This window comes from Corvus kubaryi, unplaced genomic scaffold, assembly GCF_017639235.1.
Source record: "Corvus kubaryi isolate FWS band 111438036 unplaced genomic scaffold, C.kubaryi_AGA036_p1.0 71, whole genome shotgun sequence".
NCBI lineage: Eukaryota > Metazoa > Chordata > Aves > Passeriformes > Corvidae > Corvus > Corvus kubaryi.
The window spans coordinates 9,217,459-9,233,771 of NW_024582059.1; the positions used below are offsets into that span (position 1 = coordinate 9,217,459).

The window sequence follows — 16,313 nt, forward strand, 5'->3', positions numbered from 1 at the left end:
ACCCTACGGCCATCTCACTGTTTAAATGGAAGCTGGGTTATTAGAAGTGGCAGTTCAGCTTGAGTTATTCTTCATTTCCTAGTCATTCTACTACTTTCATTTGATGGGAAGTTAATGATAAAAGGGCTTAAAACCTGCAAAGCAAAACTTCAGAATTGAGGCTTACCTGACACGCATATTTGTTTTGCAGATTTTTTAACCTGCTACCTTTATTCAAATCTACTTAAAGATCTCATTAAAAAAATAGTTATTTTGTTCACTTAATATATATTTTATCAATAGTCCAAAGAAAAAAAATGTTCTGTTTTTATATCTGCATGATAGTAATTCTTGTTGTCTCTAACTGCTTCCAATTAGCATTTTCTTTGGAAACCAAAGTTTTAGCAGAATGGTAGAGGGTGTTTGTACCTCCGGAGAGTTGAACAAAATTTTTCAGATCAAAATTGAATTTTGTGCTGTGATGGCAGAGGAATCTTTGGCAATAAGTGCTTTGGATGTAAGCAAATGAGTATGTGTCTAATAAAACAAGCACCTCTTTTTCCTCCTCATTAGTCATATGAGGGCTGTATGTGTTTTTCAGCCACGCTGTTTGGTATTTGTGTGTATGCATTAGTGGTGTTTGGCTTACTCTTTCTGTAAGGAAGTGTTGTATCTTTTTAAGCTTCCCTTATTTTCTTCACTAAGGTTATTGGATTGGCAGAAAATATGTTAAGGTTTGATGACCTGGAGTCCAAAGTCATTCAATAATAAAACCTGATGTTTCTGAATTGCCAGGCTGTAGCACAACACAGTTTTGTGATTACATTCCCGGTAGTTTGAGCAATTGAATCTGGAACTAACTTAGTTACTGCTTGTATTGTTTTTAAAAAATACAAAGGAAACCTCAGTCCAGGTTATTGTGAAGTGTGTATTTTTTTTTAGAGATCCTTCAAATGAAATCCTGATAGGATATACGGTCCTACCTCCCATATGTCCCCACTGAGAAGATTTCATTTTGGATTAAAGTTCGTAACAGTAACAAATTTTGCAGTCTGTAGGACTTTAGTAGTAGGCTACTGGTTGTGATGGTGTTGATTCTTAAAAAAGGACAAGTGTTTAAAGAAGAGTAGTTATCTCTTGGACATCTTGAACTGAATTTTAGTGTTAATGTCTCTTGCTGGAAAAAGCTCTTGTCTAATGTCAACATGTTTGTGTGCTCTTACGTAATTCAGTTTATAACCTTTAATAAAATTCAGTGTGGAGAAAAAAAAGTAGAAGTTGTATATATAAACTGGAGATTGGAGAGAATAAATGTTGCGTGTAAAATGGAGTTATTACTACAGAGAATGTCCACAGCTGAAATGAGAAATAGCAAGCTGATTAGTTTCTAAGTTACCGACTGTGGTAGGCAGGTGTGAGGCAAAAAGCTGTATTTGTACAATTGCATTGTGTCTTGTTTTTTTCCTTATTCCCAGTTTGTCATGCAGTCTGGAATGAAAAACACCTACCTGTATTAAGACTGTAGTGCTTGTAATGGTGGTGGAATGGGGAGGGAAAAGGGGATGAAAAGTGAAGGCTGTAAAAAAGATAAAGATATATAATTTCTGCTGATCATTTTTGATATTTCCATGATTAGAACTAAATTCTCAGGTCTGTTAGCAGTAATCACCATCCAGCCTTAGCCAAGTTTTCTGAATTACATTACCATGGCAAATCACAAGACCCAAACCCATTGGTTTTGGGCTAGTCATGCAGCCTGCTCTAGGACTGGCTTGGCCCAGCAATCAAATCTTGAAACAAATGAAAACTGGAAATAGAACAAAGGAGCACAACTTCTTTGTAGCTACTCAAACAATTATTTTCTTAGATGCAAATGTTAGTGTCTTTCATGTGAGAGAGCAGAATGTCTCAAAAATGCTTCAGGGCAATAGTTCTGAGCAAGGACAGGTGAGAAATAGATCTGTGAGTAGTCTTTTTAAGAGTGGGAATCTTAAGAGTCACATTTTTAAGTCCTACAATAAAAGTGACATTTATTTTATTTACAGTTCTTTCACAGTAACATATTGCCCTGAAGACCCTTAGGAGGACATAAGCAGTGCATGTAAACCAACAAAAATTTATGCCAAAATTGCTTTACATTTCTGCACAGCATGACTTGAAGTGTGATAAAAATGAGCTAAAAGTATCTTCTTTAGCTGTTCACACACACACACAGAGAATATTCTGAGTTGGAGGGGACTCATAAGGGTCGTCATGTCCATCTCTTAAGTGAATGGCCCATACAGGGATCAAATCCACAACCTTGGCATTATCAGCACTCTGCTCTAGCCAACTGAACTAATCTCAGGGTCTAATGATTTTTAAACAGAACAGTGCTGCTGACACCACCTTACTGAAATTGTGTTGGATGGAGTGCTTTTATAGATGCAGTGTATGTGGTCTATAGCTACATATGTTTATGTCTTACAGATATAAAACCTAAATCCTAAAAGACTGCAGGAAGGAATTACTAGAGAATCTCCCAAGTAAGAAGTGGTACGACAGGAGGAACTGGCCTCAAGTTGTGCTAGGGAGGTTTAGATTGGATATCAGAAAAGATTTCTTTATAAAAATGGTTATCAAGCACTGGTACAGTCTGACCAGGGAAGTGGTTGAGTTACCACCCCTGGGGGGTATTTAAAAGACGTAGACGTGGTGCTTGGGGACGTGGTTCAGTGGTGAACATGGCAGTGGCGGCTTAATGGTTGGACTTCATGATTGTAAAGATCTTTTCCAACCTAAATGATTCACTGATCTCTGGGTCAATATCAGAATTTTCAGGTAGATCTCTGCAGGCAATATATATATTCATGCTTCTTCTACATCCATAGGTTTCTGTGGAAGTTCTGCAGCAGTACATTTAATAATGCAAACAAGTGCTGCAGCACAGCTGGCGTCTTCTGTTTTGTCCTGAGAATATTCCTAAAGGTGTATTGTGCCTTCTGATAGTTGGGTGGTTGCCAAAATATCGTTGGGATACTGCCATTTCTGCACTGCAGTAAATCAGGAACCTGATTCATATGTTGTGTTGTGGTTACATTTTCTGTGGGGAATTTTTTAGGCAATGTCTATCATTAAAATAAACACATTCAAGGACTTGGCAGTTGTCTCTGTATAAACAGACACTGAATCAAGGCTTCTTAATAGTGTCAGTGATCAGTGTTACAGTCTGTTGGTTTTGCACAGCCAGTTCCAAATTTGTGTTATTGTTTGACCTGATTTTGAGACTTCCTTGAATGATGACTGAAGTAATGTTTTTGCACCTTTTTTACTGTAAATGTTTCAATGAAACCTATCATATTTTTGTTGTAATTCTGAGAATAAAAGCTTTGGTTTTGGAGAAGCGTTAGGAAGCTGTAAGATAACAAGAGATTTGTCTGTCTTGACCTCAGAGTTTCGGATGCAAATTTTATCTTCCTACTTCTGTAATTGTTTTCTGGTGATTTAGGAGAGTAATTTTTGTTCTGAATTTTTCTTCTGATATAAAGGGCTAATTCACTGTACAAGTCTAATATCAAGACTTCAATGACAATAGGTCAATTAGCTTGTGTGCATATATTTGTATAATGTATTTATTGATTGCCTGTTTAATCCACTGTCTTAGACTGACAGGCATTACTGACACTCTGCAATACTCTCTAATTTGACCAAAATTCTTGGTTGAGTTCCCTGATTTTATTTCAGAAGTGAAAAAGAATACAAACCTAAAGAAAAATATACTTCTGATTATTTGTTTTCATGAATACTGAGGAATTGTTTCCTGTGGTTCATTCTTCTGCATTTCCCATTGTTGCTACCAGGAGCCAAGACACCAGTTTTCATCTTGTGTCCATTAATAGATGATCATCATGGACATAAGTTGAAATGCGCACACTGTTTAGTGAAAATCAGAAGTTCAAAATTCTGAATTATCAGTCTTGTTACTGAATATATTTTAACTCTGTCTTAAATTTATTCTTACTTCTAATCTTCACTCTAAATATAACTTCAGTGTGTTCATGTAAGAAGAAAAGTATTTGAAAATTGTGTGTGGCTGATGCATCAAGTACCAATCTCTTTTACTTCTGTGTTTGGGATATACCTCTTAATGTCATCAAGAGCATCTGAAATGCTCTGGCAGATGTCAGGTAACTGCTTAACTGGCTTAATAAGGAGGATTAGACACAGTGCTGACAATGTTAGTAAACAGTTTTCTGGTTATTCTCTGTTCAAACACTACAGTGCTGCTGGGCAGGATCTTCAGGCAATGAGATGTCTACCTGAGAGAACTGTTCAGCTTAGACATGTTTGACCTCCCAAGGCACTGCAAGGCTGGTGTCTAATTGTGGCAATGATTATTCAGTTAAAACAATAAACCACCTATAGCTCTCAGCATACAGAGGATAACCAAAATGAGCAAAGAGAAACAGACAGATTAATCTGCTGGAGCAGTATCCTATGGAGCATAAGCTTGCAGAGCAATGTTCTTTGGGATTTCTTCATATGTAGTGCTTAAACATCTGAAAGAGGTCCCAGTTCTGACATGTCAAATTTCCATTGTTTCTGCTTCTCTCAAGTGGAGATCTGGGAACATGAGCAATGTCATTGGAATTACTCTGCTTACTTTCTGAAATTTATTCAACTTTGAGCAATGCTGAGTGTGATTACATGAAAATGTAATCTGCTAGGTATGCTTCGGTGTGTAAATTCTTTTATATAGCTTGTAGGATGATGGTACTATATCCAGTTTAAATGTAAGTCTTGAATGAATCCTTTGGTTGGAATTTTAAAGAATTATTGTCTCCATAAATCAAACTACCTCTGTCACAACCAAGAAATTGTTCTTGTCAAATTCACGACCTTTTTATGAAGTAGCTGTATTTATGAAAATAGCTCTGAATGGAAAGCAGTTCTGGATGTTGGTGATGACTTAAGTTAGGGGTCCTTCCAGCATCTGGAGTTGCTGGAATATTCAGTCCAGTGTTGGAGGGGAAAATGACACCTCTGTTGCTTAGGTCTCAGGATAGAGGCAACTGTAAAAGGAATATGAATATTAAGCAGTAATTATATGGAAGTAATTTCTGTGCTTGTTTCCAATGAGACCTGCATGCTGCTTAACATTTTTCAAGTGCTGTTTTAAAGCAGTTGGCTGAGAAACCAATGACCAGAAGGTGGGCATAAGAGCAAAGACTTTTATTTAGCATGTACTTTCAAGTCCAGGTACTGAATTTTGCACTGAAGGGATGTCTTATTTGACAGAATTAAAGCATGTTTGACAGCAGTTGTCACAAAGACCTGCAGATTCCTGCCACTGTACATACCTATGATGTTCATTATCTCAGTTGAACCTGAGTGAATAAGCATGTGCTGAATATAATTGTTATTCTAGAGGTTTTAGTAGTGCTGTGTCTCATTTTGATGGAGAATGAGAATTAAATGGTTTGCTCTTTTAAAAACCTAGCTATTTCTAAAGAAGTCTTAAAGAAAAGTGATCTATCAGGACTTGATAGGATGGAAGAAGACACTACAGATGGTCTAGATACTTGAGATTTATTTGGCCTTTAAATCAACCAAACAGGTTGATTTAAATCTTTATGTAGCTGAATATTTTGGAGGGTTTTTCAGCACCTTAAGTAATCAGGAAATCTAAAAGCTAGAATTGGAACACCTGTGCTACTGTAGAGAGGTGTCTTACAGAACTGATATGTGTGGGGGACGTTTTCTTGTGAAGAATTTCTTTGATATGCCGTTAATATATAATTCAGATATACAGTTACAAATGTGTAGTTGCAAACATACAAGTGCTGTTGATTGCTTTATATAGAAATAAAATAATTATAAGTAGAAAATAAAGCCCTAGTTTTAAGTAGCTACTTGGTGATCTGGAAATAAGAAGCTGCCCCTTCTCGGGGCATTAATAGATCATAGCATGAAGAGTTTGATACAAGCACTAGAGACTGTGAGAAAGCCTGCAAACTTCTTGGGTCTTGTCAGACTGGACGTTTATAAGCACTTCCTGATTTTTGAATTTTGAGTGCCTCTGAGGTCTCAGAAAACATTCATATGCTAGAAAATGTGAAAGCCTCGGTCTGAAAATACTGTCTTAAGCTCATCAGCGCTGACAACCTAATGATGTCATAAGCCATTGCATAATTACGCAATTGAAGTTTCCGGACAGAACAGTTACTGACAGCTGTGAAGTTTCTCTGCATAGTTCTATCTTCAGTTTTTTGTGTAATTTTCAAAGCAGAAAGGTGTCCTTCTGGCTGCAGGTTGTAGTTGTGTTAAAGGACTACGTCAAGGAAGCTGGACAGGGAAACACAATGGGAAGGCAATCCAATTTATGGCTTTCCATTTCCAGCTCTTGAATTCCCGTAAAGCAAGTTCTCTGGCATTCTGGGAAATTATATGTAGATTCCCCAGGAAATCCTCTGCTCTCAAAAGTTCTACAATACAAAAGTCAAGATTTCAAGCAGATTTATTCAAAATTTGTACAACTAAAGTTCATATTATGAACAAACCCTGCACATTGGTGGCTATTTTGGAATTGGCTGTCAGTTTTGCACTACTTTAAGGTTGCTGCTAGAACCTGAATATTCTGAAAACTTTATCAGTAGGTAGCTTTGTCATAGTAGTCATAAGAGAAGAACATTAAATCTCAGTACTGGAGTCCTTTTGTTGTTGTTTCTGCAGAACACAAATCTTATTTTCAGGACAGAATAACTGTGTATTGATTTTGTTGTTCTTACTGCCCCTAATGAGTGGCTTTGGGGTTGACATCGTTCTGATTCTCTGCAGGATAAATTGCTTGTGTCATCTAACTTTGGTGGTAATAAATCTTGTTTTCTGTAACTAGAGAAGGGGGATAGCTTTGCTGCTTTTGGTAGGCTGTATAGCTTTTAACAGTCCTATGTTTCATCCAGATGAATATCCAGAACAGTAGCTGACCTGAAGGAAGATCCCAAAACAAAAAACAACTTTCCCTCAGTCTTAGGGATTTGAAGCAATGTATTCTGTCACTTAAGCCCAACATATAGAGTAAAGGCTTGCCTGCAAAGGTCTGTGTATGCCTGCTTGGAAATGTACATGTGTCTATAGTTCCTGATTTCAATTATTTCCACTCACACTATGCATATAGCCCTGCAAGAGTGGAGGGAGAGTGCAGAGAGGAATTCAAAACTAGGTAGGAAATGCTGTTTGCCTGGGTTAGGTGAGCTTTGGTTTCAGCCTCATGTGGATCCGTGGAATCATTAAGGTTGGAAAAGACCTCTGAAATACTTGAATCCAACCATTAACCCAGCACTGTAAGGTCTGCCACTAAACCCTCTCTCCAAGCGCTACATCTACACACTTTTAAAATATTTCCAGGGATGTGTCTAACGCAGTGCTTGTGCTCGAGGCACGAGCTCTGGCATGCCCTCGATCAGAGAGAGTCCAGCTGTGTTACTTCCGTGTGTCGCAGGAGCAACTTCGGCATCAGGAATGGTGCTGCTGGCTGTGCGCACTCGCTGGCTTCTTTGCAGAGGGAACACGGCAGGAGCCGATGGGATCGGCTCACTTAGCTCGGAGGTAAAGGAAGAAAGAGGCTGTTCTGGTCTGGCTTCCAACAGGTTTATTGTTAGAAGTTTCGCAACCCGAACAAGCTCAGAGGGATGGATGGAACGCGATGGGATGCTCCCCCGAGGCTTGTCCTCAGTTTTGTAGGGAATTTGAAAACCCAGGTGAAAGGGGAAAACAACCAATGAGTTACAAGCCAGGGGGAGGATACAATTTAACAAGAACCACTGGGGGAAACTGAGAGGCGGGAGTTATAGCAGAGAACCAGCGAACAACCAAGTAACCGGGAGTTTTCCCGAACCGGGGGAGGCAGCTTGGACCGGGGGTGCAGCTTAGGCTTCTGAGCTGCCCCTTGACCCACCCTCTGAGTCTGCCTCTTCGGGAAACTCGATCCAGGCTGGGATTGATTGGCATCACGCTGCCCCAGCCCCGCAGTGGGATGGGTCGCACCAACAGGTGTCTCAACCATTTTCCGGGGCAGCCTGTTCCAATGCTTGACCCTTTCAATATCCAATCTAAACCTCCCCTGGGGCAACCTGAGGCTGAATCTTGTTTTATTATTTGTTGCCTGGGAGAAGAGGCTGACCCCCACCTGGCTACCACCTCTCTTCAGGCAGTTGTAGAGAGCGAGAAGATCTCCTCTGAGCCTTCTTTTTTCCAGGCTAAACTCCCCCAGTTCCCTCAGCTGCTTCTCACTTGTGCTCCAGACCCTTCACCAGCTCCGTTGCTTTGTGGAGCTTTAACTGCACTTCCAGTCTCCTCATGTGTGACAGCTGCTGCTTCAGTGCTCGTGGTGATGCTGGACAGCAGTGGCATCCTTTACTAAACTAGTAATTGGAAAGATCTTACCTCAGCAGATGTCTTTCCTTTTTACATCAGCTTGACTGACAGGTGGCTATGGACCTTCCCCTTTAACTGTGCAAGGCTGAAAAAACCCCAGTGTCTCTTGAAGGATGCCTTTGTGGAAAGGTCATCGGCATCAATCCTGCTTCAGCTAATTCCTGATGAAGTGCTTACGTGAACTTAATACTCTACTGCAAACCCTGTCGGGGAAGTGTCCTGTCCACAATAAAGCCTTTTTAGAACTATTTGCTGTTGTTTTTGGCAGAAGAAATATCTTTAGGACAAATAAAGTTTCTAGATTCTTCTGGGGGCTGCCAGGGGTAGGCACTGTTCTAGCAGTGAAAGAAAACTTTATGGTTGGGCTTATTCTCTAGAATTCAATTTTAATGTTTAAATAAAATCTAATATGTGATTGCGAAGGAAACCTTTCAAATGTGAGTGTTCTCTATTGGGTAAAATGGTATTTGGATGAGTCCTCAGGTGGCTTGAAGAAGTGCTTTTGTAGTTCAGCATTCGCTTCTTCTATAGCTCCTTCTGTCTTTCATTAGAGGCACAAAAGTCCTGAAGAATGCGAATGCATTGTTGATGAACAAATGTCAAGCATAGTACAGAAAACATGGAAGCTTGATTGAAAGCCACATGATGTTTGAATAGGACTGTGGAAAGCCCAGAATCCTTAAAATGAAAGAATTGCACGTGTTTCTTGTGACAGTACTGTCTAGCAAAAGCTGGCTGCCAAATGGCTTTGTTGAGGCTTAGTTCTAATCAACTGAGAGTATAGCAAGTGTTGAAAGTGCAGGAGTTAAATATATTTTCATATGAAAGGAATAGATCAGTGTTTCATTTGCATTTTTTTTTTTTTTTTCTGAGAGAAGCATGTGGGTTCCGGAGAAAGAAATGTGTTTGCTATACATGGGGATTTTTTTCAGATGTTTTGCTCAAAACTTTATTAAGACACTGCTAGTTGTAAAAATGAAGAGAATTAATACCCTATGTATGTTCTTTGCTCTTGAAGACTGTCTTGGAAATATTTATGATGTTTTGTCTGACAATAAAAGTTTTAGAAGAATACAGAGTGTATTTCAGGGAAGATACCTTGAATACAGACATGTTCTGTCTTAATATTCCACTACTGTGACAGCAATATTGAAGTTTTTTTTTTATTTAGATAATCAAAGCATTGAGTTTACTAGATATGCATGATGCAAATACCTTAGAGCTTAGAAATTCTCAAATGTAACTGTAAAAATAAAACCAGTTATTAAGTATACATAAAGCAAAGGGAAAACAAATCTAGTCAGATGGTATTCCTCAAGTTTGATTTTAATATTTTTTTAATCAGTGCTTTCAGCTGTCAAAGGAGCAGATGCTTCATTTGATGACATATAAAGTAGATAAAGTACGATGTTCATGACAGATAAGTGAGAAGGAGCAACAACTTTTGAAGAGCCAACTTGCAGAGAAAGAGAATAAACCTGTGAATTGGTAAAAAAAAAAAGAAAGATAAAACTGAGTTGGATGATTAACTGATTGAAAAGTCATGCTGTGTGATCAAATAAGAAAAAATCAAACCACTGCAGTTGAGTGCATAATTATTCTAGGTGGTTTTGGTTTTTTTTTAATGATTCAAAGGTAAATTCAAAAGTAGCCTTAAGAATTTGAATATTGAACATATTGACTGGTGCATGTGAAAGCCAGTAGCTGCCTTTCTCTTTGAAGTTAAAAGATCTCCAATGAGAAAGGTAACTAAAGCTCCTTACAAATAGTTGGTTTGAGAGAGGATTTCAAAAAGTTAATCAACTCTTAAAAGGAAGGAAATAAAAGCTTGCACATTAGTAGATTTGCAAAAGTTAAAATACTTTCTATTGACTTAATTTTTTTTGGCTTCAATGATTTTATCATTGGAAATGGCTTTCTGGAATCATAAAAAGATCTTCTAGATTAGTTGCTTTAGAGTTATCTGTGACCCCAGGTTCTTTTCTGTCAGGCTACACTTTAATACTTGGTCAAACTGCCAGCTTTTAGGAAAAGGAAAAAAAAAAAAACCCAAACACCCTCAAGACCACAAAACTTATTATGTGATAATATAATATGCTGTAATCCACATGGAAAAATTATTATTCACATCCTAGTACAGTTACTTCCCAGGTATTTGGGAAATCACTCTGTCTATAGCCATTGCTGAAACTTTCTATTTCAAAAATTTTTAACTGTGCTAATTAGTCCAGATTATTTGTATATAGAATGACATCTATTAAAGAGTGTAATAAAAAACCTTAACAGACTTGCAGTTCAGCAGCAATGCTGTTGTATGCCTGTCAGCATAGGACTCATGGAGGAAAGAAAGAATATTTAAAGATGTGTAACTTAACTCAGGTGCATGTTTATGTTTTTAGGAATGATATTTTCGTTGGAAATGCTGGTTTTCTTGAGTTGATCTGCTTTAACCTGGTTTTCTGCACTTATGCACAGTGTTGATTTGTCTAGACCAACAAGTTTGAGGGTGATACAGGCCCATGTGAGAAGCAAGCATGTGAGGCACTATTCAGAATAGGCAGCTTAGAACACTTCAGCTATGTGAATCCAAATGTTCTTGTTTTAGCTGTGGGACTGAGTTATTGCTTCATTTTCTGTTGTCTATCAGTATAAAGAAGTATTCTTGAAACCTTGATTTTGAAGATGTTGTCACTTGTCTGGTGTGTGTGGCTGACCAGCGTCACTTCGCTGGTCAGGACACTGGCTGCTAGAAAAGAAATACAAACTCCATCTTCTTATTCAGCTCCTCTGTTCTTGGCTGTAGATTGTGTCCCCTCAATTTCCTCTGTTAATTCTCTGTGTTTCTGTCCTTCCTCATGCCTACATTATACAGTGGAAAATGAAAATAGAGCATGTTTTTAGATTGGATGGTTTGCTCTCAGCTCTTTTTAGGCTGGATCTTTTGTTTTGAGGACCACTGTGTATGTACTTCTTAAACTGAAGTTCTTCAAATGGAAAATATGCTGCTAACATGTACATTACCTACTAAGATTTAAGATTAGGTTTTAATACTATGCTGTCATCACTGTTAAAAGATGTGGGCTGTTCTTGCTCGAAGTTAGACCTAGTTGTTGCTAAAGACTTGAGACATCTAATTTAAAAAAATGATGGTGCTACAAATTCATTAAGTAATCTGCATCTCTTAGTGTCACTAGGGATGTGGTTTTCGATAGGAATGCTCATGCAGTTCATGATGATGCACTTGAATTCAATTAGTCACTTTGTCTGGAAGACGCAGGCGTGGTAAAGACTGGAGTACAGTAGAGAGATTCTCAGTGCTGACTGTCAACATGGAATGAGACTTCTACTGCAGCTATTTCTCGTAACCTTAATCTATTTTATTTTCCTGTCCAAACATTATTTGAACTTACTTATCCAAAAATAGTCTAAGCATATGAATAGGATTTTGTATTACTCAAGGAGCAACATCTGAATCTGCAGTAGAATGAGCTGTGCTTGAATGACAAAGTCTTCCTCATCCAGTTTCTCTACAGGGTGAAGAGAGAGGAAAAGAAACTTTTTGCCCCTTCTGTTGGGAATTTATTCTTGTGCTGGGAAGAGACACGAAAGGGGCACTGCTTAGTAGCAGCAGATAATGATGACTGACAAATCTGATGTAGATTTACCATCTGCAAATGTTTCCTATGGTCTCTTACCTTGTAGAAAGGCACGCTGATGCAGAAAGGAAAATCTCTGTCTTGAAGAAAGGGCTAAGAAGAAGATGGCTACTATTGGGAAAGGATGCCTTATTTTATAGAGGGAAAGATGCTACAGCTCTCTTCAGCATGAGCTGAAGACCTGTCATTCTTCTTCAATGCATTCAATAGAATAGAATACAGTATATTTACTGTAACTTGGCCTCATTTTAATAACTTACGGTTACATTTAATTTGAATGGGGCTGTTACCAAATAGATAGATAGATGCTTTTAATAAAGTCAAGGAAATTAAATAATAATGTATATATTTGCAGATGGAAATTAGAATAATTTCATGGAATTATTTTGCAAATAATTCAATTGTGTCTTCTGTCCATAATTTGGAGCATTTTTGCCTCTTTGATGTTCTTTGTAGTGCAAATTTGGTACTGCTGTGAGTAATTTAAATCAAGTGTTTTAAACTGTGTCATCTTTTTTTTTTTTTTTTTTAATTATTCCAGCCCTGATGATATTGGTACCTGTTGGTATATCCTGCTGTCTGGTTCAGTCTTCATTAAAGAATCCATGTTTCTTCCAAGGAGCAGGTATGTCAGCTATGAATGTACTGTGTTCTATATTCTAAACATAAGTCATGAGATGTAGAGAATTTTTGGAATTAAAAGGCAGTGTTTTATATTTAATGAAGCACAGAAGAACAAATATAAACACATGTCTCCTGTGCTAGCTGTGGTAGCTGTTTCTTGCCCATAGCTAGAATTGAAAGCCCATCTTTGTGGACAGTGTACAGCTGTCCAAAGTATCATGCAGATGCTGTCGATTTAAAAAATAGAACCACGAAAAACCTGACAAATGGAGTGAAGTACTGAGTCTCTTCCTGTGAGTAATCAAACTTCACATCATAGGATACATTAGAATTTGGATGTTTTCCTGAGGCTTTACTTACTGTGCACAGGTCTTTGGTGCATGTTTTAGCATACGCCTAGATCATGTTACTGCAGGTTTTGCTGCTTCTGTATAAGGTTGTGCTTCATGCAAATGGATTTGCAACGAAGAGTGGTTTCTTACATGGAAAAAAGAAAGTTTGATTGTGAGGCACTCAAAATTCATATTGCTTCAGTAAAAAAAAAAAAAAAATATATTTTGAGCTATGGAAAAAAATGCAAGTGGTTGCAAGGATTTTAGACTAAAGTGACTGAGCTGGATCATTTTCATGGAAGCAGAGCAGAATTATTTTAAAATGCTGGTTATAGGCATATTCATTCAGACTGCTATAAAAGGCTCCTTTGAAGTATATGGCATGAAATAAAATTTGTGAAAGGCAGAATGAAAGATTGACCTGTCTCTGTATAGTATCATGATAATGAAAGCACTGGAAATTTTTTTTCAATTTTAAATGGTGGGAAACCACTTTATGGCTAGTGTTGGTTGGCGTATGAGGCATTAGATCTTCAAGTCTGCCTTTTAGTGGGAGAGCAGTGCAAACCTTGGGGCTTCCATTTGGTGATTGTGGCATGTTCTTGGTGCAACCAAGTGTCTTGTGTCTGTCAGGCACTGCTGATAAAAAGGTATATTAGATGTGCCATCGAATAGTTAATGCTAAAGATGCAAAACTGATTGTTGTAAAAAGTAGCAAAACAACAGATTATAGGACCCCTGCTTCTGGCAGAGTGAAAATTGTCCCACATGTCATCCATGAGCAGGCAGTGCCAGGAAAAAAGCTGGCAGAAAGTGCTTTAGATACCAGGAGAAGAGATATATAATACCTGAATTAATGTAGGGTGGTTGTATATAGTCCATGGCAGGAATCTTCTGTTCCTTTGAAATAGAGCAATGCTTGTGCCTCCCTCACTTGGACACTTGAAGAGAGGTGAGGTTTAGTAAGATAAACAATGAGCTTGAGACTCTTCCTGGTAGAATGAACAGAAAATTACAGGTCCTGTGACAATAAGCGGAGCATTTAAGGCCTGTTCACATGGAGAAATGTATAAAATGACATCTGGGACAGTGTCTGATACCTTAGTGAAGCACAGGCATGGAATTTGGCATAAGAATAGCTGTCATAGTTGTGGATGAAGTCAAGTAGATGTCAAAGCTGGTGTCTTGGGGAGCAAATGCAAGAGAGACAATTTTTTAATTAACAAGGATAACATTAAGTCCATGAAAGCAAAATTAAGAAACTTTAATTACATAAGATAGAAAATATTTCGTGAGAGTAAAACCAGAGGCATTCTAGTGAGGGACTTTGTGCTTAGAAGCTGTAGTCATTGAAGGGTAGGTGAGGGCCTTATTAAAATTTAGGACAAGGTTAATCAGGATTTTTTCTTTGTAAATGAGTAAGTTGCAGTTGGGCTTTGGGCTCATCCAGGATTAAGAAACTTGGAAAAAGTGAGAGGGCATCCATGTTAAATTTCTGATTTGGAATACTGGTGGCTAATAAATGATTTATTGATTTATTTATTTAATAAAGAAATGGCCTGAGAAGAAAACTTAAGTTTTTCAGCTTAACTTATGCTGCTGGGGAACTGCTGGGAGAGCAATAGCAAACTGCTCAGATATACATACCAGGCAGAAGAGACTGATTAGCAGAAATGCTAAAGTGAAATTTTACAGTGCCCTAGAAAAAAGGGAGTGAAACCTACTGAAAAGGGTGCTGTCCAGAAAGAACTGGTAAGGTGGTATTCTGGAATCTAAAGAGTAGTGTCAGAAGTGGACAAAAGACAGTTACTGGATAAGTGCTTGCTGAAACCGACTGTTTATATATACAGGGAGTAACGATTTCAAGAGCCTTTTTGAACATTGCATAATTTGTGAGTCCTGATGTCCTGTTACTGTTAAAATGAACTGGCTGTGGTTTAGCAAATGGAGCACATCCTCATGCATCACTGACATCAAGTGATAGGAAGAGACCTAAACACTGCAAAGTAGAGATCATCTAAATTTGATTTTGTTTGTCATTTGAGTAAATTAAATTTGCAATAGTAAATTAGTATTTACACTATTTTAGTGTGGGGTTTTTTAGTTTAATCCATTTTATCTTTAGCCATCTAAAAAGCCACTAGGATATTTTTTTAGCAACATGTGAAGTTTGTGATTAAGAGAGCAGAATGGAGCCAAGAAGTCTGTGTAGGAGCAATCAAATATGTAGAAAGCTAGAAGTATGTTCCTTTCTCCAAATCCTATTGACTCAGAAAATTCTCATTTCCCTAACTTTCTTTTCCCAGAGCCAAATGTAGTTCATCCCTAGGCATCTCACCGTCGAAAATGCCTCATTTTTTTTTTTTCCCCACTTAAAAAATATTCTCTCTTTTTTTGTCAGCCTGCCCCATGCACCTGTAGTAAATCCCTTTGGACAGGTTCTCTGGGCTGCTGATCCTGCTCACACTGAGGGCTTCCACTTGCCTGTCCTCCTGACCTCCTCAAGCTCAGCTTCATTGAATGATGGCTGGGCAGTAGCTGACCAAATTTAAAATAAACACATGTTGTCGTCCCATCAATTCCACCCCCGCCTCACCCCATGAATTTCAAGAGCATTTGCTATTTGTTGGATTTCACTCTTTTAAAATGAGTGTCTTTACATGCCAGAGCAAAAGTAGTATCTCAGGGTAATTTAGACAGACCTAGTGGATAAATCTGCCTACATTCTTGCAGGTGTGTTCTGAGTCCTGTGCAGAATTAGATCTTACTCTTAACTTCATGGCAGTTGGCATGTGAGTCCATAAAGAACAGGATGGAGGGCTATCACCAGATTTGAGCTGACACTTGCAAGTACCTTAGTGCATTTGACTTAATATGCTCAACATACTATTTGCATTTGGGTCCTCTTTTAGCTGATTTGCTTGCATTAGTTTTAGATAGAGCATCCTCAGACTGGTTGGTGACTAACACTGGAAATGGTCTTTTGTTGTATATTTTATATTGGGTAAACTGATCTTATTTCTTTCTTCCTAATCATTGTGTCCATGGCTTTCATTTCTGGTGTTAGATACCATTTAAAATTCTTCCACTAGAGAGACTAGGTTATGTAGATACTTAATATATAGCTGGGGAAGAAGAATGTTTTAAAAATACCCCTTTCCCCCACCATGAAGTTGTCTAAAAGCTTAAGAAATGACCACCCTCCTGCTTTTGCACCACTGTGGTTCAGGAACAGCACACCCTAATTTAGTGCCCCCCCAGGGCACGGGGGGGGGGGGGGGGGGGGGGGGGGGGGGGGGGGGGGGGG

The 16,313-nt window shown here is 38.3% G+C and overlaps 1 protein-coding gene across 11 annotated transcripts in view; it reads left to right on the forward strand.

The window, feature by feature from the left end:
* Positions 1-16,313, forward strand: part of RAPGEF2 (Rap guanine nucleotide exchange factor 2) — a 186,520-nt gene that overhangs the window by 62,638 nt on the left and 107,569 nt on the right. For all 11 annotated transcript variants that reach the window (XM_042049455.1, XM_042049457.1, XM_042049458.1 and 8 more), the window contains exon 4: positions 12,592-12,675. In XM_042049455.1, the coding sequence (XP_041905389.1) occupies positions 12,592-12,675 (84 nt within the window). The remainder of the gene's footprint in view (positions 1-12,591; positions 12,676-16,313) is intronic.